The sequence below is a fragment of the Anser brachyrhynchus genome, assembly GCF_964034855.1.
Source record: "Anser brachyrhynchus genome assembly, chromosome: 25".
NCBI classification, from domain to species: domain Eukaryota; kingdom Metazoa; phylum Chordata; class Aves; order Anseriformes; family Anatidae; genus Anser; species Anser brachyrhynchus.
This window is the reverse complement of record NC_137718.1, coordinates 3,569,769-3,592,825: the sequence shown is the minus strand read 5'-3', so window position 1 is coordinate 3,592,825 and position 23,057 is coordinate 3,569,769. Positions and strand designations below refer to the sequence as shown.

The window sequence follows — 23,057 nt, the reverse complement described above, 5'->3', positions numbered from 1 at the left end:
TATTCAATAGGAACGTCTCCAAAAACACGACGGCACAGCATCGAATCTCGATCCGCAGAGCCGTGCAAAACTTTGGTATATAGCTGTTACCTAATTCCTGACGAACCAGGTGCTTTTTCCACTGCGCAGACTGCCCGCGGCAGATTTTTATGCATGAACTAGCATGAACAACAAAACAGTTCTTGACAAAAGTAGCACTCGGATAAAAGGACACAAGAGCTAGAGAAGCTTGCATGCCTGTATTTTGCTTTCTGGAAGGAATGTGACAGAACCAGGGACCTTTTGCTAATGCGGGTATGTCAACAAAACCGGGATGCAGCCCCTTGTGACATTGCATTCAGAGCAAGCCTCCTGCTACCTCGGGACCCTCCTTCGTTGTCAGCACCCACTGTTGGCCCCAAAGCCCCTCTCGTTCACAGCCCTCCCCTTCACTCCCGAGCCACGGTCCCCTGTTAAGCAGTAACATTGCTCAAACACACATCCCTTCCCCGACAGGTATTACAGAAGGAAAGCAATCCAGTTTGGGGCATTTTGGTGTGTTGCTCGCGTGCCATTCTGCCCGTCTTTTCAAAGTCAATCACGTGGCTTGAATCCAGGTTTCGGATGTGGCTCGTTCTCCTCTGGAAGCCAACCGATGGGTTTGGTTCCCCCAACATGTGCTCTGCCGGCTGCACGAACAGCTTGAGAACACCGTCCAGGAACAACCTTCCCCAACAACACGGAGAGGCAGCCAGTATTCGTACCGCAGCTCTCGCAGCCCCAAACAGACAGGGGGAGCCAATTTGGGCATCAGTGCCAAATCTCCAGCACGTGTTGACATCGTAGGCCACGAGGTGCTCTTTTTCCATCTTCCAGTTCCTGCCAGGCCCGCCGTAAATAAAACCATCATTTCCTGCCAGTTCTGAGCCAGCGTGGCAATGGCACCGCTCGCTACGTGGACGAGCATAACCTTTAGTGGGCAAACAAACTTACAAGCACATATCTGGGTCTTCTTTAAAATCCCATTCAATTCTTTAATGGACTTTGTTTATTTCCTTCTCTGCAACCGAGACATTTAATTGTGCTGAGGAAGTTGGTCAATAATTACAGCATCTCATTAATACCAGTTACAATGTCATAAATATACCCACACAGGCAATTACTGCTCTATGGAATTAGATCAGAGATTCCTTTCCATCTGCGTTGGTCGCTTAACTCAGACGATGCAGCGACTGATGGATAACGTACTTAAACGGGAGGTCAACGGGAGAAATAGGCTTCTAATATTAAACAACCATATCTTCATAAAACTTTGTTTTATAACAAAATATCTTATTAAACACAACTTTTCCTATGCGTATCTATGTATATATCATACAGAAGTGTTGGCTTAAGAGTTCGGCTATAAGGCAGCAAATGCCTTTCACTGCCCAAATGGAAAATACATCTTCAGTAAAGCTCTAGCTTATAAAAGCGTCATCTTATGTTACACTGCCGCCATCTCCCCGCTCGTTTATTTTACGGGTACACGGCTCCGCAGCTACGGGCCGCGGCCTCTATGCTACCTACGGCAGCTCTTGCTCCATCTCCTATTGCTCGTCTCAACGGTGCCAGGAAATTGATGGTTTTGGCCGTGGGATGAGGCACAAGTAATTTATTTTCTTAAATCCTTCCCATTTTTAATCATTACTGTGGATGCAGAACTACTCCCCTCTCAACGGTCCCTACATCCTGAACCTGAAGGTTATGTTATAATGGTTTATCCCCATTCTACCCCACCCCACAAACTAGGTAAAATATTAAGAGAAATACACAGCTCCGAGACTATAAAGGAGCTCAGTGGCATGGACAAAAGCATCTCGGGAAAGAAAGTGCACGTGGGGACAGGAAGCATTTCAAAATCAAGGTCAGAAGTTCGTGTGTAACAAGAGCCCTCACTGCACAGCTTCAAAAACTTTTATGCAGTTCTTATAACTAGGCAACGTGAAGAGTCTTCAACTTGTCAGGATGACAGAGGAACGAGGGAGGACACAGTCGAGTGAAACGGCTGTCTGATTTACAAGAGATATCAAGGAGTGAGGGTTTCATCGCACGGGAAAGGGAATCTGCTCTGCAGCAGGAACAGGGGGCTAATTCAAGCAGCAGCACACAATGCCTACGAGGTGCATGTGGGGGAGGCTGACAGAGTGAACACCTGCTTTACAATAAACGTGACTATAGGTGCTTTTGGACTCACCGTCTAAGAAACTGATCCGAGTCAACACATTCTGCTAGTTTTGGACCCTAAAGAGGGACCCCACAGCCAGGGGTCCCCAGGGAAAGTGCCAGGTTTCATTTCTGGTGCAACATCAACAAACAAACTTCAACTCTAGCCTTGCTCTCTCCCAGGAGAGCAATTTTAGCCATTCCACTCTCAGTACAAACTGGTGAAAGGTTAAGTGCTTACTGGAAGATCTTTCAGCATCTTGGGGATGTTTCCTAGCCAACTGGGGAATGTGCCCTTCAACACCTTTCTGACCTGTTACCCTAGGAGCATCTCCAACGAACGCAATGCCAATCCACCACCTTCCAAAATTCACTTCCCAAACTACACGGTCAGGCTGCCTTTGCCCCCAGGCTGCCAGCGCTACAGGTTGCAGACACTATGTGCCATGGTTACAGAAAGCAAACCTTCTTCTCAACACTCAGAATAGGACGGCCGGGATATAAAGCATGCGTTTTCAACAGAAATCATTTCTTTCTAACAGGGTCTCCTTCTTTCCCCCACCTTGCACACTCATAGCAAGCAGTGGAGCTAAGTGGACGTGCTGAATACCTGAGCTCTGATTCAAACTGAATACTGTTTTAGATCTTTTCAGGGAACTTGAGCGTGACAAAAGGTTAAGAGACAGCACCCAGAAAGAAAATAAAATTCTTCAACTTGCTCAAGCTGCAGTTGGATAGCTCGGCCAAAAAAAAAATTAAGTCTTCTTTTAGAAAAAGAAAAAATAAACAGGTCAAGTTCTGCACCGAGCTACCCTCACCCTTACGGGCCCTAGCATTCTTTAGCTTGAGCAACTGACCATTCATGCCAGATCACGAGTATACCGGAGCATCAAAGAAACCTTCAAGGTATTGCACACACTGAAACACACGCACGGAAGTCAATTGTCACCTCAAGGTCACCTGCAGTGGATGGCGGGCATGGTTCTCAGATCAGGGCGCTCTCTCTGGGCTAAGACATTACCTGCTATAGAAACACAACCAAACCTCAACCAACCGACTGAAATAAAAACCTTGCAAAAAACTCCTTAAATGCATGTGTGTGGGCGTGTGGGGTGCGTGCGCGCACATACACGCACGCACAAGGTCAAAAGAAGCTATTTCATTCTGGGCTCCACATAAATTTTATCCCCATCCCGAATGCCGTAGGAATGCAGCGCTCGTGAGCTGTATTTCATCTCCTCAGGACCAAAGGGAGCTTCCTGGTCCAAGTAGAAGAGCAGCATGTTGCTTGTTGACAACTGCACCACAGTTTTTAAGTGCTTCTTCAATTCTGCCACAGTCTGATCGAGACGGATCGACATCTCTTCTACTTTGTCCTGGAAGTGCACCTCCACCTTCGCGCTGCTCTGCGGCCGAAGATCCACGACTGCCAAGGGCTCCAGCTTTCCGTACTTCGTGACCAGCTCGTGATACCTGAGGAAAAAAAAAAAAAAAAAAAACAAGTCCAGAATTGTACAGTCCCTCATATACATAGTCCCTCTGATACTTTAGGGAGCAGTATTTTCATCACACGAAGCAACGTTCATCCCTGTTCAAGTCAGACAACCTAGACAGACATCCATTAGGAATAAATCTGGCTTGGTAGGAGCCTGTTTTCTCTTCAGCTAGCATGACACTTCACAGAGCACACAGTATTTCTCAAGCAAGACGCTGAACAGGAGAAAATACAAAGCAGAAAGCCCATCCAGTCCAGCCACTTTGTCTCGCAGTCCCCAGGTGCGCTGCGGCACCAAGCGAGACACTCAAGCTGACCGGTCTCAAAATAGTTCTATAAGGAAAACTTCACAGCAATGCTCCCTGCTGGGCTCCTACAGTTTCGGACACACCAACCGTGACTACAGTGGGATTGGCAAGGACGAGAGGACGCAACACTCACAAGACTCTGCATGTCCTGCTGCAGTGAAAACACTTCCCTAAGGGGTGCCATAACCAAGCGAGCGGTACCACAAGTGACACAGCCCTCAGCTGAGATTCCCAGGACCTGTGGCTTCATGGCCCGGCCTGATAGTCAGAAATTCCTGCCATTTTCCAAGAGGACAGCTAGGTCCCAAACGTTACACTCCACTGAGTACGGGAACAACAAGATTGTTGGATAAAGGTGAGCCCCTGCATGGTTTGGAAGCTGATGGGGAACAAATGGGGGACTTCTCGCCAATTGGTCTCTTAAGTGTGCTCTGAAATGACACGGGAATTTTACTGGCAGAGCTGCAATGGCTCCAAGGTCCAGCCCGGGGAGCCATCCCCTGAATGGAAAGCCTCTCTAACCCTTCTGCTGCCTTCAGCAGGTAAAGCTCCCTTCGGGGATGCAGCACCTCTCCTGCCTGGCTGGGAAAAGGGCAAAAAGGCAACACAACCCACAATGTAATAGAAATGACAAAGACCGAGAGCTGCAGAGAAAGGTAACGTTTCAGAGGCCCTCCACTACGTGCCGTACAGAAAGCTTTTTGTTCCCGACCCGAGCCTGAGCCGAACGTGATCGGGGCTGTGTCAGTGCCCCTGTCAAGAGATGACGGGACCTGGCAGGACGGGCGACCCCAGGGAGTCCTGCTCGAGGCAGGAATGTTCCTGCAGAACAGCAGCCCCTCTGTCTGCCGGGGAGTGAGGTAAGGGCCTCGAGGCACTAGGATTTCCCTCGTCTCACAGCCACACCGAGCCTCCGCCGGGGCTGAGTGTCCGAACGCAGGCTGCTGCCCTGCTCTCACAGCCACCTGGCTGATAGGATCAGGCTGATTTAGAAGAGCCATTAGTGCAGAGAGGAGAACGCACTCGCCGTACTCTACCTGCTGGCTATGCCCACAGTGAGCACAAGCACTGGCTGATGTGTCACCGAGGGGAAGGGCTTCATCGCGGTGCTGCTTCTGCCACCTCCAGAAGGACGCAGCCAGCAGCAACAGCCAACAGGAGATGGGGAAGGGAGCAAGCCACCCCTTGCTGCCCTCAGCCTGTTTTGGGATGTCCCTGAAACTCTCACCGACTCCACACGTTGTGAACTGGCTGACGTGCTGACTGTAGTGCTGCTGCAATTCGTGCGTTATCCGAAACAGCAGCTGCACGGCGAGGCAGGGACAGCGAGTCTGCAGGACTGCAAGGGCTCACTGCTGTAAGGGCTCTAAGTTCCCAGCAATTCCCTGAAACACAGGCTAAAAGCAAACGAGGCTGATGGTGGGGAGAATAGAGAGAGATACAAACCTCCAGCAGGCTGAGAGGGAGAAGAATGGGCTACGATTACACAAACCTGTGCTGTAAATATGCAGAGGACCAGGCAAAGTTGTCTGCTATTTTCTCACATCGAGGAAAAGCAGAGCAAGCTTTGCAGCCTGCTTCTTGTCCACTAACTGCAGTCTGTAAAGAAAGTTGGGAGTCTGAAAGACTGGAACCCCTCAAATCAATAAGGACAAAGGCACGCTGCTCATTTGCTTCCCTCGTACCCCGGTAATAGGCACCCTGGAGACTTCTGTAATCGCCCTCGCAGCCTGACAGACGCTGGCTGCCAGAGAAGAGGATGCTGGAGAACTGAGCCTGACTAAAAGTGCCTCTGATATTCTGCAGATAAACAGCGGACCAGACACGCCGAGGGCTCATTAAAAGCCCACAGACACAAAGACGTCACTCAAGAAGCCGGCCAATATCGGATTGTAGGCTCAGCACTCCTCCCTAACCCACGTCACCCAGAGAGGATTATTCCTGCCCATCTCACTCTTTTTCCCTGATCCCTTCGAGCTGTAGCCCATGAAAAGACGCAACCCGACCAGGGAGGTTTGCCGTGACAGAGCACGCTGTTTGTTTGTCACACGTTATGCCTCGATAGTCTTGAGGGGGGCTGCTTCACTTACGTGTTTTCCAAGCACCAGTGTGTCGCCTTCCTCCGCTTGAGGCAGCACTGCAATGCAGATGCCGTGCTCCCAGCAGCAACGTGCGTGTGTCCTGATTCGATTCTAATTACAAACCACCTTGAGAGACCACACTAGAGCTGGAGCAAAGCGGAGGAAGCTTTAGCAAAACACACGCACGTGCAAAATCCCGCTGCCAGCTTGCTGGTCCTGTTAGGGCTGCTGTGCACGGGGCCAGGAACTGAACCCGGCCCTCGGCACTGGGGACACTCTCAGCCATCTGCAGCCTCATTAGAGAATACTCCGTAGTGGCACACAATTCCTCCAGAAGAGAATAACCCCCTTCAGTGGCCGCACAAGTCTCTTAGATACGCTGCACAGTTGAAGGGATTCAGACAAAGAGGCCATTGACTGAGAAAAGGACAGTAACAGTGCTTAAAGGTTAAGGAATCAGAGGCAGAAGTAATTCTTCTGTATCTTACTGTAAGAGCATACAGCTTGTTGGTCAAGATCAGCCCAGCTTCATGGGATGGGTGAGATATTACTGATTTCTTACCTGGCCAGACTATGCTGAGCACCCAGCCGCGCGTGGTACTGGGTAACTACACAGGCACACACAGCCCATGGGCACACACAGCCCATCCTTCTCCACAATATATTGCTCCTGGACATGCAAGGCACCCGTCACTGCAACGCCTAGAGACAAAAGCCCAGAGCAACAAGCAGGCACACCATCCAAGCCTACCAGCTATGTATTTACCTTCCCTCTCCTGCTCAAACCCTTCCTTGTGAGCTCAGGGCAGCACGCCCGTCCCACCAGGATCAAAGGGCTGCTTGCTCTTTAGTTTCTCTCCTGGTCTGAAACTGAAAACACCAGCGCGAGGTGCTGCTTTGCCTTCCCCCAGCTGCCTTTCCAAGTCACCCGGAGCCCTGTCTGCCAAAGATCGGGACTCAGCTGCGGCCATTGGGCTCGCCTGCCCGGCTTTCTCTCCTTCTGGAGCCATGAACACTGAGACAGAAACCATTTTTCTTAGAAATAAGATGTTACTGAAAAGAATCCATTCTAGTAACAGTGCCACAAGCTCACAGTCCCTGCCTCCCCCCTTCCCCTCCCTCTCCCCAGCATTTTCTGCCTGTGCTGCTAGCCCTTCCAACCGTTGTTTCATTTTTTTCCGCTTCAGGAGCTTCTAAAATTACAAGCCAGGACTTGTCCTCAGAACAAGGCCCAGGAGGGATCTCCGGCTGTCTTGTCTCCCTGACTACATTAGTACCCTTCGCCTCAGAACTGACCCCAGTACGCCTTCAGCAAATACTACAATTGCTGGACCTGTTAGTATTCGTACAGACCGTCGCGCCCTCAATTCCCCATTCCAGCCTTCTGATGCCCTCGCTGCACTGGCAGGTCACATACACAGCTCTTCCAAAAAACAAGAGGCAGGTTTACCTAGGAGTTAAGCTAAGAGAAACACTGACTGATCAGTGTAAACACCAAACACATTCCGGTCACATCTTTGCCATTCCTACCCAGCCACACCTTCAAACTTCTCCTCCTCACTTTGTTCCTACCTCTGTCTGTCCCCTGCCAGCTCATGCACACACACCCACACTCTTGTCCTGCCCTCTTTCTGTAAAGAAAGGGCTCTGAAGCTTCACTGTTCGAAAAGCACATGGGGGTCCTAGGGCAAAAGGCACATAAAGGCAGTGGCTTGACGCTCCACGATCCTTCCTCAGCCCATTAAGAAGCAGTAAGTAGATGCTGGTGCAGATACTGCCTGAACAGCAGCTGTCAAAGTTCATTAGTTTACTAAGATTAACAGGTCATTGGGCATACTTTTTGGCAAGGAAAAACCATCAGACTTGTGATTTGCAAGCTTCAAAGTGAGGGGACAGCTTCCTATTGCCAGCCTTATTCCACACACCAGATGGTCAAGAGAATTACATGCCCTGGCCTGGCACCGGAGAGCATGATCTGAACTGGCTTTTGGGGACTCCCAAACACAGGTGGGTTATGAAGCTAGCCACTGGGAGGCCAGGAAGTAATGAAGATCATGAAGTGAACAGTCATGTTGTTTAATGGCACTTGATGTGGACACTTTAAGACTGAATTTCACGCAGAAGTGATTCTACAAGTCATCAGACAACACTCTAATGTCACGGCATTAACTAAAACAGAAGGAGGGCAAGACGGGAAGGGTGTGAGAGATGTTTTTTTCATGGGCCAGCTAGCCCAGATTTCCCATGTAACATCAACTGCTTGGTCACCTTCCCTTTTGCCTCCCTGCCTTTCCCCCCCATTCTCCATTCCAAGACAACGAATTCGTACCTGAATGGGACTTCCTCCTCTGGGAACTCCATGTAATATCGGATAAAGAATCGCTCCGAGTCCTCTCGTTCCCCATCTGCAACAATGCTCCCATTGAGCTTGACGATAGACGGCAACCTGCTTGCAGACACCGAGAAATACAGTCAGAAAGACGGGAAACCCAGACAGGGTGACCAACAGGCCAGTCTCCCCCAGAAGCTATGTGCTGCAATGTTAACATCAGGAGAATCCTGCCACGTAGCCTTGTCTCCCTCGAGAGGGAGAGAGGGTGAATCCCATGCAGCTTCCAAGCACGTCCAGAACCAAGCATTACCATTTCCATTTCACCACATGAATGTATGATGTGTACATGTATGCATGAGAGTCAAAACCTCCTCTGGGAAGTTGAGAAGTTACGCTACGTATTTCCATTCCTCTCTTTCTTTCTGAAACAGCACAAAACAGCTCCAGTCTTTCTGAGTGGTGATTTCATACAGAAACCCATCTCCTAACTGCCTCTTCCTCCAATTAGCAGCTCCCAGCCACTCATTGTCATGAAACACGTCTTGGAGCGGAATAAACAAACAACAGACCTGGCTATTAGCAGCTTCCTGCGTTCCTCGGTGGTGTAGGACTGCAGCAAAGGAATTCCTAGTAATTTCACTTCCTCGAGCTTGGGAAAAGAATTTAACTTGTCGATGTCTTCCCAGCAATGCAGACCTGCTTGGAAGAGAAGATTTGCTTAAACACTCAGAGGTAATGAATTATGTATCCGAGACTATCAGACACAAACAAACAACATATGTTACAGGCAATTGTCAATTGAAGTTTCTTCGAGAAGTCAGGTTTTCAGTTTGTCGTGAGCAAAAAGACCTCCTTCATTTGCTTGCAAGATGCAGTAGTTTAAATTCTCTCCTGCTGCTGTATAAGCCTGGATAGATGATCTGTATGGGTGACTTGGGAGCTTAGCTTTTACACACCATCCAGCTTCATCCACACAGTAAAGAAAATGCCAAAAAAGAGCCACTCGACCTTTTGGCTTAAAAAAAAAAGCAGAGGTCTCATTTAAGAGAAGCCTGTCAGAAAATCCTAAACTCAAGCCCAAACCGCGCATCACAGAGCAGCTCAGAAGAAGGAGCTCTTCTCAGAGCAGAAAGAAAAATTCTTATCAGCCACAGAGCTCTTGTAGGTGGGACAAAGCTACTGCAGAGAAATGGCCACATCTGAAGGAGAAACTGATGTCGCCAACAGGAAAATCTCCTCATCCCTTTGTGACCCTGTTCTGCTACAACGTCAGTAAAAAAAACCATTATCGTTAGCTCATTCCTGATCTCCACTAAGCTAAAAGGGTCTGCTAAGAGGTGCCAGTTTCAAGAGGGCATATCCTTTTGTGTTTCAGATGACAGAATTTTGGAGTGCTGCAGCTTTCTGTAAGAAAATGCACACACAGGCAGAAATAACAAATACTCAATCAGCATCTGTACCAACGTCCTTCATGCTATTTCAAGGAGCGAAGAATAACAAAAGGGAGGTGTCCAAGAGCAAATGCATCGATACTTGGTGCACTAACTTGTTTTGTAGCGCTTTCACATCCACTAACTTGCCATCTGATGTCTTTCTGATCACCGTTAAATGTTTTCATTCAGTTACTTAGGTTGCTTCCTCGGTTGCTGAGACAATTTTAAAACGATCGCTGCTCAGGACCTCTCTGCACTCCGGATTATTCTCTGCTTTGTTGTTTCTGGTCTCTACTCAACTTACAATTCCCAAACCACCAAAATGCAATGCAGAACCCCGAGTTCTTAAAGACCTGGCATCGAAATTGCAAAACTACTTATCATGGGAGCACTTGCTCCTCAGTGACACGGTGCTTTCAAATCCAGCTTAACAAGCTTTTCTTCCTTTGGTTAGCTTTAAGCCTTTTTTATATGGATTCTTTGATGCTTACATTGCAGAGCACGCTAACAAAGTACTTTCTACCTAGGTGAACACTTAACTGTCAGTTGCACTGCATATAAAGCTGTAGAGAACAAAAGGTGATGATGCATTCAGTACTTCTGCAGCAGAACTTGTGGCGTACGTGCCATCTCACAAGTGTATCACAGCTCTGATGCAGCTTCCTCTGTCCGAGCACAGGGCGCACTGCTCAATACACCAATTGCTTTTTCTCTTTCTGGAGTATCAGCTGTAATATCTGTGCGGCTGAAGTGTCAAGTAACCTCGAGCACAACTTGCGGTGAGCTTCCAATAACTGAGCACGGCTGACGGACAGCTTTGGCTGCTGTACGCTTGGTCCTTACGTGTCACGTACCTACACATGTGCTCATTTCATCCAAGATAAAACACGGATTGAACGGCAAATGGGATTCTTTCATCCACTGCACCATCGGGCACTTATTTATCATTCCTCCAGCCAGAATCTCCCGGGGCAGGGACAGGAAATGGAAGGAAACTACTAACGAAAAAAGCCTTTTGCCAGCTCAGTTCGAATAACTACCAGCCCACCTTGCTCTGACTCATCGTTTAGGTAATGACTAACTACCAAAAGCAGCAGGTAAAGCCAACAGAAATGAGCAAATGGATTTCTTGCCTGTTTTCCTTTCCTAACGCTGCATTCCTCAGGTCAGTGCACTTCAGTGCATCTGCCAGGGTAGACCGGGCCGAAGGTAACCGTGTATTTTCATCTCGGCTACAGCAACAGACCCATGCACTTCAATCAGCACCGACTGTGTTTTTCACCTACTTGGGAGGAAATATCCTGACCAGCCATCACTTCCACCGAGAACAAAAAGCATACTGGCTCAAGGCACTCACCCGATTTGTGCAAATTGATGGATCGCAAGTTGGGGAACAGCCTCGCTAGGGAATCTTCCGTCTCTTCAATGGTCGTGAGGTTGTTGTTAGCCAGAATAAGTGTGTCCAGTGATGGAAACATAATCCCCAATTTTCGAATTTCAGTCCAGTCTTGAAGATTATTGTCAGTTATGTGGAGTAATTTGAGGGACTGACAGCAAACCGGAGAACAAGACACTGTTTCATAGTCATTAAGGCACAGGAAGAGCTCCTCCAAGCTGCAAAGGGGAAGAAGGATCATATCACCATCTCAGCATACCTTCTGAAATGATTATCATCTCAGGTAGCGGGACATGCACATGTGATTTTAACACAACTTTCTTTAATGGCTCCTACGTGACCTGAAAACTCGGGGCAGAGAGGACCTCTGAGCTCTCCAAATGGAGCATTTCAACTACATCTCTGTTCTGCTCCTATCTGTAAGATTCCTCCGCAGATGAAAAAATAGCTCTACGTGTCCCCCTGGCCCACCAAATACTTTTATTGGCATTATTTGTGTAACAGATTGTTTGGGAGGGTGTTCCACATTTGTGCCCAACAAGCCACCAACCTAGCTCCATTAGTGATTGGTACCTACACTCAGTGCTCACCACTTAATTTTAAAAGGTGCTTTTATACTGTATAGCTGATCCTTTGTCCCCACATCACTGGTTTTGCCAAAGACTCCCATTTAAGAAAGAAAAAGTAGGTCCCACTAACTTTTCAGACAACTAAACTGCCTCCCCTAATCCCAGCTAAGCGTATGCTGGCCACGGGGGATGTACTGCTGCCATCATCTCCCCTTACAAAGCTGTAAGAAGAGGAATCTGATATCAAGCTAAAGCCACCGAGGACGTCTGGCGAAGCTGACTGCCATTGCTAAGGTGGACCGTGGCCAAACCACAGAAACGAACACATTTGCACAGCAAAGCACGATGAAATATTACTTGACAAGTGGCCAGACCCTCGGATTTCCATCCCATTCAAAAGCTATTAGTACAGGTATGCGCTGCGCCATTCAGTCGGCAGGGACTCACAAGCAAGCGTGTTGCCTCCCCCATTGTCGGCATCATTAGCGATCTCTCAACACCAGTCTTTAGGTTTGGAGGAGAAGCCTTGGTGGGCTTTGCAGCACCGCAAAAGTTCAGCTTTTACGATGCTGTAGAGCATTCCCCTGGCCCGTTCCCAAGCTCCCAAAGAAATTCTGTTTTCTTCTAGCGATCACGCTTGCTTCCCCACACCCCTCTCCGCATGATTTGATAAAACAGCCTCGACCCGCGTGCAGTGAGTGCCCCTTTCCAGGCCCAGCTCCCCGTGCTTACTCTGGTAATTCCTGCAGGATTGTGTGGACTGTTTCCCAGGAAGCTTTGCTGTTGTTGAGCACAAGCTTGCGAACACCAGCGAAAGACCCAGCACACCTTCTCTCTAAAACGGACAAACTGAGAGGGTTGGAACTCAAGTTTAGAAACTCCAAGTGGGGAACGTTGGACACAATTTTACTGACCTAAGTGGGGAGGGAAGAAAAAAAAAAAGAGAAAGAAAGAAAGAAATGTGTATCAGGCAGTAATCGGACCTCGAGCAATAATATCCCATTTCCAAAAGGAGACCCTCTGGAATGACCACGAGTCAAGGAAATTATATGGGGGAGGAAAATAAGGCTTTTGGACAACTACCTGCAATTCATACTCCAGCTATTCACTGATCTAGATTGATTGGTTAATTGCTCATTCACCTCAACAGTTCATTTAATTACACTCTCTGAGCAGCTTGATAAGAGAAAGCAAGTCTCTTGGGAGAGGTCATAAAATTCACCTGAGCACCACGCTCGAGCAGCGGCGCACAACAGGAGCCAGCAGCTCAGGAAGCTGCCGCACCCCTCTTTTGGCAGGGGGGCCACGGGCACATCCCTTGAGTTTGCGGCCGTCGCTGATCACTTTTCCACTTTCCACTCACCTTTCCACTTCTCCCCACTAGCCACAGCTCTCACTGTTTTGTGCACCGTGAGAGACGGAAGCTCATTGTACACACACGATGAATTCCTTATTTGATCCCATTACCCTGAAAACAGCAGCTTTCTTACAATCAATCCAAACGTTAGGTACCAATGCTTGGGGCTACTTTCTGCGTGTAACAGCCGTGTACCTGCGGGCACGGCAGCAGAGAGGTAAGGAAGAAAGATGCAGAAAAGGAAAAACCAGAGGCAGTGAGGTACGGAGCTGGAGTGCAGGATACATACTGGATCGTGTGATAGGGACAGGTGCTGACCTAGATACTGCCAATACCCAGAAAGATACCAGAAGAGGTTATTTAAATGATCTATTTGTGGCCACCTAAAAATGATTCAGTGACCAGAACGGCCAGGCAGCACCAATTTGTAAAGAACACATCACGTCAATCTAATTTTCCTCCTCGGCTGGGTAACTGATTCAGTGACAAGTCACCTAATGGAACAACAGCGTCTGCCGCCCTCTGCATGCCCGTCACATAGGCAAACTGGGGACTTACAGCCCCTGGAATATCACTCTCAGTTACGAGTTCAATACAGAACTAGCAGACATACCGAGGGCATTCTCTAGCAGAATACTGCTCGTTATGTTGTCAGTTGGCAACAATTGAACGCTGTGTGTTTTCTTAATCCGTGGATGATGCTAAGGTGGGAGGGCTCCTGTCACGTTGCAGTACAAGACCAGAGGCCAAAGCAAAGCCTCCTGAAAGCCAGAAGATGGAAGTGAAGTTCAAGGACAGTCAGAGTTGGGAAAAGGCATCCACTGAGAAAACACTTAGGGGTCACAAAACATCTGGCTAGAGAGCTCCACTCCACAAAGCGATTGGGATGGGAGGACATTTGGGAAGACCGTGACACACAGGCATACAATAGGGCCCAGATGCTAGCAAAGAATAGTTGTCTCTTGCAAAGCTTTAATTCATGCATTACGTACATGATGCTGGAGGCAATTACCCTGCCTTGCTTTGCACTAATGAAGCCTTAGCTCAGGTGAGGTCATGCTTTGGGCTCTATGCTTTCATAACAAAGTAGACAAACTGGAAGGACATCACAGCAAGAAAAACAATACAGGATTTAGAAAGAAATGGCCTGAAAACAAAGGAAGGACTAACTGGATTTTTTTCAATGTTATCCTAAAATTGGAACAGGAGACAGGAAAGCGTTTATACCCTTTGTGGGTATAAAAGGCTGTCAAGAAGGGAACTGTGTCATAATGCTCCTCCGTGTCTGCTGAGCACAGGGCAGCGAGCGATTGCCTTAATTTGCAGCATGGGAGACTTAAGTTACGTGGTTTGGACTATGAAGCTATTAGCTAAGCATGGGAACAGGCTACCTGGGGGTCTGGAATCCCCATCACCAGCAGTTTTTAAGAGCCACTTAGATATTTATCTGCTGGAGACAGGCTAAGAAAACCTAATCCCGTCTCAGAGGAAGGGGCCAAAGAACATGGAAAACCTTTCATTTCCTGCTTTTCCGCAGTTCATGCAGAAGCCAGCAACTTGTGCTGTCCAGGGACAGCCTAAAGAGTGAACAAACAGCAGGGTGCGAGGCATGCAGCTTGTGTGTGACCCCAGCTGCTCACCGGACACAAGGCCAGCCACACCAAGGGTGAGAGGCAGAACAGGGAGCAGGGAAGCAGCACCTCATTGCTGTGGGAGGCTTTTGGGGGTCACAGTAAAACAAGTCAGGAGGCACCTTATCACACGGCCTAACCTCACTGCCTGTAGTTTTGGAACAAGATAACAGGGACATAAAACTATTACAGGGTGTCTGAAGGAGGTCAGCAAAGATGGTGAAAGGCCCAGAGGGCAAGGTGAGCAGCTGAGGTCCCTTGGGTTGTTCAGCCCAGAGCCCAGGCCGAGGGGAGGCCTCATGGCGGCCTGCAGCTCCCTCACGAGGGGAGCGGAGGGGCAGGCGCTGAGCTCTGCTCCCTGGGGACAGCGACAGGACCCGAGGGAATGGCATGGAGCTGGGACAGGGGAGGGTCAGGCTGGGTGTGAGGGAAAGGTTCTGCACCCAGAGGTGGTCGGGCACTGGGACAGGCTCCCAGGGCAGTGGGCATGGCCTCGAGCCTGACGGAGCTCAAGAACCATTTGGACAAGGCTCTCAGACACATGGTCTGATTTTTGGGTGGTCCTGTGTGGAGCCAGGAGTAGGACTCAGTGATCCCCGTGGGCTCCTTCCACCTCAGGATATTCTACGATTCTACCCCAATTCTGGCAACCTCTGTCTCAGAGCAGCAACATTTCTGCAGACTGTGTTTGCTACCCATTTAAAGACACAGGAGCTTAACAGGACAGAAACTTGTGATACTTTACATTGCTCATCCTTTTTTTCCCCCGTTTCTCCTTTTTTTCTATTGTCCTTTTTTCTATTTTTTCATTTTTTTCTATTCTTTATTTTAAAGGATAAACACTGACACAGAAGCAGAACGTAAGCCAATAAGGAACAACAGACTGCGATTATTTTACTCATGTTACATTGCATTTATCAAGCATATTCCAGCCAAGCACTTCAGAGCATTTTACAACAGCATTTAGCATTAATTAATGAGGCTTCATAAACGTTCTTTGATATAAATGTTATTAAACCTGTTTTGCAGATGCCAAAGCAAAAGAGGAGAGAGAATAAATAAATACCTTGCCCAGCATCACAGAATCAGTGGCAAAGCTGGGAACCAACTCCCATTCCTCAGACTTCCTTGGTTCTTACTCTGTTAAAAACCCGCACTGCTCACTAACCTCTTGACTTTTGAAATGCCAGCTCCAGTGCTTTGCATGATAAAAAATATATATTTGTCACCCACAGGCCAAGATCATAAGTCATGAGGCAAATGGAGTCAAGTGCCCAAATGGATTAAATTCATCAAGCTTATGGCTCTGTAGTTGTCAAAGTAAATAAGCATCGTCTTCATAGATGATAGAAAGAACCCACAAAATAAACAGAAATTTAACTCCTTTATATGAATGAAGTACTCCTATAACCTGTGATGCATTTGCAGTCCTAACAGTAGTCATCAAAGCTATTCAGAAAGACGCACATGTAACCATTTTACCTCATGCCAGTCTTCCAGTTTATTGTCAGAAAGATCTAGTTCAGACACGTGAGCACAGAAGGCGGCGATTTCGTTCTCATCTCCTGCACAGGTGATGCCACAGCTGTTCAGTACTAGCACGCTTGGAAGGTTGAGACGATCTGAAAGAAGGTAGAAGAAACGATGCCCTATGGTCAGCATCACATTTCTTAGTTACTGATCACACCACCTTCACCTCAACAAGTGCAACCGAGATAAGTGTGAAATTCAGCAAACAACAAGAAATTCCACAATTTACATACATTTAAGAGAAATTGGGATAAATACGGATGTTATGACAAGTGGCTGACAAACCAGGAAGCCTTCTTGCATCTAAACACACCATACCACCAGCAGGACTGACGCTCTTCAGTTACTACACACATTTCTGTCCACAGCAGAGCAGCAGGGACAGGCCAGTCCTTTGTAGTTTACAGTCGGCCTCGTATCAGTTCTTGCCAGAACTTATGCTCTTCCTCAGGCACCTGCTGCTGCAGATAGGATACAGAACTAGCTGGACTGTTAGCTGCACGGGGTCAGACTTCCGTATCCTCCTGTACTCAGCCCACTTTGGGCAAGGATATATTTAAACATTTCTTTTTTAAGCTCTTCCTTTTCAACTATCTAGAAGAGCCTGGAAAAGCTTAGGTCTCTGCTCTGCCTGTTACGTTTCTGCTTCAGTTTCACTTTAGTCTCTCCTCATGCAGGTAAACATTCTTAGAGTTATTTTGCAGACAAGGACTTAGAGCACAGTCATGGCTTGATTTGCTAAGGCCAAACCATGACAAACTAAAAAGGTATGGATTTGTCACAGGAAACCATGTCAACCCAAGAAATCCAAATTCAGGCAATGCAAGTCATCAGGTTTACTCTCTTTCACATACAGTACAGCGCTCTCATCTCTGTTGAGTATCAAAATCTGCTAAAATTTAACAACAAGCTTTCTCCTAAAAAGATGGCCCTTTTTCTCTCCCTTTAATACTTGACAGCTACATGAACAGAAAGGGATTCTAAGAGCAGACAATAATTGGAGTGATCTGAGTTTTCAGTTTTATTTTGCTCACTAGCATTAGGCTTTTTTAAAGGAGAGTGTTGTACTTCGGGACCTAGTTGTGATGTACTTGCAGGTCACATCTCAATCACACTTTAAGACTTATAAACACGTGCCTTGTTTTCCCCGTCTAAACAACCCAGGTAGGTGTGTGCTGGCACATGGGAGAGGACACTGACTGAATATTCCATCAGGCTGATTTTCTGTTTGTGTTAATTTTGACTGACATGCTGTACGTTTTATCCTCAGCTGAACTCAGGCCCCTTTTTCTCCTCTGTCAAACTCAGTTACTGTACATTTCACCCAGCTAACTTCCACGGCCAGTTTCCCCTTTGGGGCTGGTTATGATACAAATTGACCTGACGGAAAATTAAACTAGACTTACAACTCAACATGGGCAAGAGGTTAAACAAAGAAGCGGCAGGTTGGTGGGATAAATGGGCATCTCAGAGTCATCTGGACAAACAGAGAACCAAATGTTAATGTCAGAGCTGGAGGGAAGACTAAAGGGTGTCAAACTGATCCAGTTCAAAGAACGTGAAATAGCAACATAGATTCTGCAGTCTTGAAGGCTGAAGGACGTACATGAGCAGCAAAGCACTTGAGACACACATCTGTCTGAAAGTGCCTTCAGGCAGTAAGGTCAGAATCAAAGGAGAGAGAGGATTTCTCCACTAGGTCAGCAAAAGCAGTCTCAGAGATAAGTTGATGCCTTGAGAAGAGAGCCAAAGCAAACCACAAATTCCCTTGAGCCACTTGTCACAAAAAAAGTCTTGCTGGATATTCTGCAGCTCATCACTTGGCTTGACATAAAATCCAGTCCTGTGTGCACTGGACTCCCTCTGTACCTGCAGACATCAATGCAAGCTGATGGTGCTGCGTGATACTGCTAGAATATGGAGTAACCTCACATTTGGATCACGTTTTTTGCATTTGTTAAGCCATCTCTGCCAAAATGCGTGTTGCTACGGCCGCTAATAAAGCGGTTAATATCACTAGGCTGAAAAAAATGCACAGCAGGGACTGCCTAGCCCTCAAAACTTGGTGCTACACAAGGCCTTATTTCCATTTTTCATCAAAAAGATTCTGATTCTGCTGTGCTGACAAGGCAGGTGGTAGGACCTCAGGCACCAGATCCACTTTGTCTTTGTTAGAATACAGTCTCTCAGCTCTCTAGTAACAAACACATTATAATACAGCATGATTTATTTTTTTTCTAGGCAATTCAGGGCAATTCTCCTTTCAATATAAGCAACAGCAACTGAGAAGCTGATCCCACCTGAAACCCCACAGGCTCCTACCTTTCATAGGTGAACCCTGCGGAGTTGCGGGGACATGCACCCCCATCCCAGGACCACGACGATAAGGGAAGTTCTCAGGGCTGTATTTCTCACAAAGAACTTGCATGAAACTCCTTCCGCTGGGCTGGTCCATGCTCCTTTCTTGGACTTCTAGTTAAGAGAGAAAACAGTGCACACAAACAGTCAGCAACTGATCATCACCTCCAACAGCGGTCTTTGGGAACACAGGACACGAAGTGACCAGCTGGGTCATCCGTCTTAATTCTTCTCACCTGCAGGTTAGTCTAACAGGCCTCAAATTTAAGATTACAGTGATATGTTACTTGTGGGGGGAGACCAAAAAAAGAAAAAGCAAAAAAAACGGATTAAAAAAACAAAAACAAAACCAGAGAGATAACAACAGACCCCAAGCTGCAAAAGATTTTACTTCTGAGTCTCACAAGAGGACTTTGAGATTTTCCTATATATATTCTCAAACACTTGCAGGATGGCAAGGATGGGGAAAGAGCAAAGGGCTGTTTATGTTCAAGCAAGAGATTGCTTGAAAGAGTATTTTCATCCTGTCACTTCCCTACTCTCTAACTCAGGCGCACTAGTCAAGATCAGTTTTGGGGATCCTAATTGCTGTGTGCTGAAGTTACGGCTTGATCTTTACACCCTGATGTAAAATGACTCTTTTGTTGACTGGGGCACTAATACTTACCCCCAGCCATTTGCTTTGACTGATTATGATGCACCCTGATTACACCTGAGTGACACAGAGAGGCCTCAGCCCAGAGGCGCCCGCCTTTCAGCCAGGCAGACCAAATGAAGGTGATGGCTTCAGCCGTAGCTTTTTGGATGGGGAAAAAAAGGAAAGAGAAAAAGGATCCACAGCACCTTACTCGTTTATAAAGACACTAGGCAAAGAAGCTTGTGGTTTGCTTTTTTAAAATCAGGCCAATGCAGTAAACAGCCCACAGCAACAGCCTCTGCTAGCAAGACTTCCATCAGCTGGCCCGCGGGGTGTCATGGAAGTACTCGAGTCTGAGAGTAAAATCACTGAGGATCTCTCGGGGGTCTCATCCTTACTGACAGCGATGCCTCATGCAAACCAAGTCCTGGCCTGAAAAGCAGCAGCATCACTTCTCCTCTGACATTTGCCAAGAACTCCAGTCCTTCCGCCCTGCTTGCAAACCTGGGCTTCTAATTCGACCACAACAGCTGTGTCACACGGGGCTCTCGCGCACACAGGAGCACATCACTTGGCCAGCCCAAACAGTAAGTTCTGCCAACTCGGTTTTGCAGCTGCTGAATGGATCTTGAAGATAAAGATGCCCTTCATATCTACGCATGCCACGGAACGGAACAGCACAGGAAAAAGGACTCGGGATACCAGGGACTGCTGACCTGCCTAGAAAGATATCGAGCGTCAGCTGGAAGCGTACTTGGCACAAGGACGCCGCGATGGCTGGCACTCCGTTGTGCCCCAGCAGGAACGAAGCTCATCTGTCCTACTTCCCTGCACGCACTCTGAGCTTGGCATTTTGGATTATTCTGGATAATAAAGGAGGCAAGCTCGTAAAAGAAAGGGAGCCACAGTGTCCCCTTATTTCACAGAGGTCTTGCACTCCAACGCTGGGCCTGCTACCTCCCACGGACACGGGGAAGAAACCCACAGCTGCCTGCTCGAACAGCACAGGGCAGAAACTCGCAGGGAACAACTGCGGGTTTCCAACAGCAAACACTTGGAGCAACGTTTTCACTAAGTACAGCACAACTACATTTTGAGAACACCAGCAAAACCCAGCTCACGTAGGTACGTACATAAACCTGCACCTGCAGGACTCCTGCCAGAAACCCTCACCTTTGTGTGCACGGGGGACACCACAACTACACTGAAAATGACGTTGGCAACCAACATTGGATTACAATTTCTGTCTCTTACAACTTTCCCTTACACTTATTACTGGCAATGGCAGGTATAAAATCTTAAACAAAGAAGATTTAGCTAGGGTTCAGGCTCCCCTTGCTGAGACTCACCTGCTTAACCAGCTCTACTTCACTTCTTCATGGTCAGACCACCTAGAATTCCCCCATCACAAAATACTTTGGTATAAGAAGCAAGCTGACAGACATCTCTTATAATGTTTATGTAATACACACAGTTCACATGCTACAAACACAAACTGCAAGAATTAGGCTGCCTAATCTAAAAGAAGCACACCTTTTCTAGCCCTCAACAACTTGGCCAACTGACAGCTCAGCCTTACCTTGCTGCTTCCTGCCCCTGGTCAATGTGCAGCTACAACTGAAAATGAAATCCTGAAAGCAAAGTTTGTGTCAGGAAAAAGGTATTTAACTTCAAGCCACACCACGTGGCAGGCACAATTTGCATGGCCAGCCAAGGCTTTAGGCTCACAGGCCCTCAATCCAGAGTGGTTTTGCAGCTCAGTATTGTAGGACAGACAGCCGCTGCTTTCGAAGCACACATGCAGCCCTCCTGGGCCAAAAATCAGAGAACTCCCCCACGCACAAAGCTTTCTGTCCTTCACGCAGCTTTTCTATCTCCTCCGTTCCTGCTTATCTGCTGAGCAAACATCCAGCTGGGAATTCCACGCGATAAAGTCGCTCTGACATCAAACTAGGGGAAGAAAAATAATCACATTTTCAGCTGTAATACGAAAATATTCCAGAACTGAAACAAACCCCAAATGCCAGCCATGTTTAGCACCTCTGAATTACAAACATTGTCTTTCTCAAGCTTTACTTTTGCAAGTATGCCATTGCCAAGGGACGATAACGTCAGGGGCAGTTATGTTTTCTACTACCCTCCTCGTCAGACTTCGCATTAACCGTAATAGCCCGTCACACACGTGGCTTCTCTGAATCACTACCATTACTTAAGAGCAACGAACACGCAAGGAAAGCGTGACGCATTCCACACGAATGCTGCCTGCACGAGAGCAGAGCAGGGTAATTTGCAAGGTGCCCATTCCTGAGCGCTGTCCTACTGATGGCGCAAGAACAGCTCCTGTCCCAAAATAACTTTGGGTTTTCTAAGTGACGGCAGAGACTGCAAGAGATGTCCTCGGTCTCTGGAAGACGTTGACAAGAAATCTTTGTTGACTATGTTTAAGCTCAGCTGGAAGGCTGTGGCCCCAGCGACACCGCAAGCATCCGCGAAGAGGAGCACACAGCTGGCGGAGATCCGAGGGACACCCACCGGGCTTCTGCAACCGGGGGGGTAAAGAGAAAGGAGGACACCGGGCGATGACACGAGAAATATCTCTGTGGCAGGGCTGGAAGGCAACCAGGAGCACAAGAGCCCCTGGAAGAGAACGATAACGTTAATGGCATTGTCCAGAGCCATGCGGGAGCGGGTTCGTAGGCTCCAGAGCCACCTGGGAGCGGGTTTGTAGGCTCCAGAGCCACCTGAACGCCTCGGGAGCGGGTTTGTGGAAGAGAATATAAACATTGGGTGGAAGCAGCATGGGCTGTAGCCATCCAGGCCGTCCCTGCACGCTGACAGGTCCGCACAGGTGTGAAACGGAGCACGGGGAGCGCGCGTCCAGCACCAACACCCCCAGAAGGCAGCCCAAGACTTCGTTTTAGCCCAAGCTACCACCCCAAGGCTTTATTTTCCAGGCGCTGTTGGACGGGGACGGCCGCAGGCAGGAAGGCCTGGGGGGCTCCTGGGCCACCGCAGCGGGACAGCCGGGCCCCAAAACTGCCAGAAACTGCCCCAAAACGAGCCTCGGCCCCTGCAGCCCCGCAGGAAGCCGAGCCTGGGGACAAGGACCCCACGGGGGGGGAGCTCACCCCGGCCTCCTCCTCCTCCTCCTCCTCCTCCTCCTCCCTCCCCCCCCCCCTCCTTTCCTTCCTCCTCCTCCTCCTCCTCCCCCCCCCGCCCGGCCCCGCTCACCCAGGCCCGCCGGCCGCGTCCCGCATCGACCCGGAAGGAGCTCGGCGGTAGCCAAACATCACGTGATATCGCTTCCCCCCCCCCCCGGCACGTGACACCGGGCGGCCGCGGTTGCCACGGCAACGGGGATGCCCGTCCCCGCCGCGCGGCCTGGTTTTCGGGTGGGGCGCGGCGCGGGCAGGGGGCGTCGGGGTGTGCTGGGCGGTGGGGCTGGGCATAAACACACAAACACAACCCACGTTCCAGTGTGTAAACATAAATCACATCCCAGTCCATAAACAAGAAGCACGTCCCAGTGTATAAAACACGAACCACATCCCGGTGCATAAACACGAACCGCATCCCAGTGCATAAAACACAAACCGTGTCCCAGTGCATAAAACACAAACCGTATCCCAGTGCGTAAAACACAAACCGTGTCCCAGTGCACAACCACGAACCACGTTCCAGCGCATAAAACACAAACCACAGGGTGACGTGCGTGCTACGCGCATGACATCACTTTCACAAACAGC

At 48.4% G+C, this 23,057-nt stretch overlaps 1 protein-coding gene across 4 annotated transcripts; it reads right to left on the bottom strand.

The window, feature by feature from the left end:
* Window positions 1-989: 989 nt before the first annotated feature.
* Window positions 990-22,638, bottom strand: TBCEL (tubulin folding cofactor E like). 4 transcript variants are annotated; one of them, XM_080567612.1, is made up of 9 exons: window positions 18,639-18,761; window positions 17,723-17,793; window positions 16,550-16,777; window positions 16,269-16,408; window positions 12,531-12,712; window positions 11,191-11,447; window positions 8,970-9,096; window positions 8,398-8,514; window positions 990-3,657 (listed from the first exon to the last, which is right to left on the bottom strand). In XM_080567612.1, the coding sequence occupies exons 3-9, from the start codon at window positions 16,617-16,619 to the stop codon at window positions 3,339-3,341; spliced, it is 1,212 nt and encodes a 403-aa protein (XP_080423738.1). In that variant the 5' UTR covers window positions 16,620-16,777; window positions 17,723-17,793; window positions 18,639-18,761; the 3' UTR covers window positions 990-3,338. The 4 variants fall into 4 exon arrangements, with proteins under 4 accessions (XP_080423738.1, XP_080423735.1, XP_080423737.1 ...); XM_080567609.1 differs by lacking the exons at window positions 16,550-16,777; window positions 17,723-17,793 and adding an exon at window positions 22,543-22,638 and having other exon boundaries at window positions 18,639-18,788; XM_080567611.1 differs by lacking the exons at window positions 16,550-16,777; window positions 17,723-17,793 and adding an exon at window positions 22,543-22,628 and having other exon boundaries at window positions 18,639-18,785.
* Window positions 22,639-23,057: the final 419 nt, after the last annotated feature.

Bases quoted from the DNA above. Each gene is read 5' to 3' on its own strand.
- TBCEL (XM_080567609.1), bottom strand. From the start codon at position 18,771: ATGGACCAGCCCAGCGGAAGGAGTTTCATGCAAGTTCTTTGTGAGAAA. The intron at 16,409-18,638 runs GTAGGAGCCTGT...ACCTTCTTTCAG, and splicing joins GCAGGGTTCACCTATGAAAG to ATCGTCTCAACCTTCCAAGC. The intron at 9,097-11,190 runs GTGAGTGCCTTG...TCTTCCAAGCAG, and splicing joins CATCAATTTGCACAAATCGG to GTCTGCATTGCTGGGAAGAC.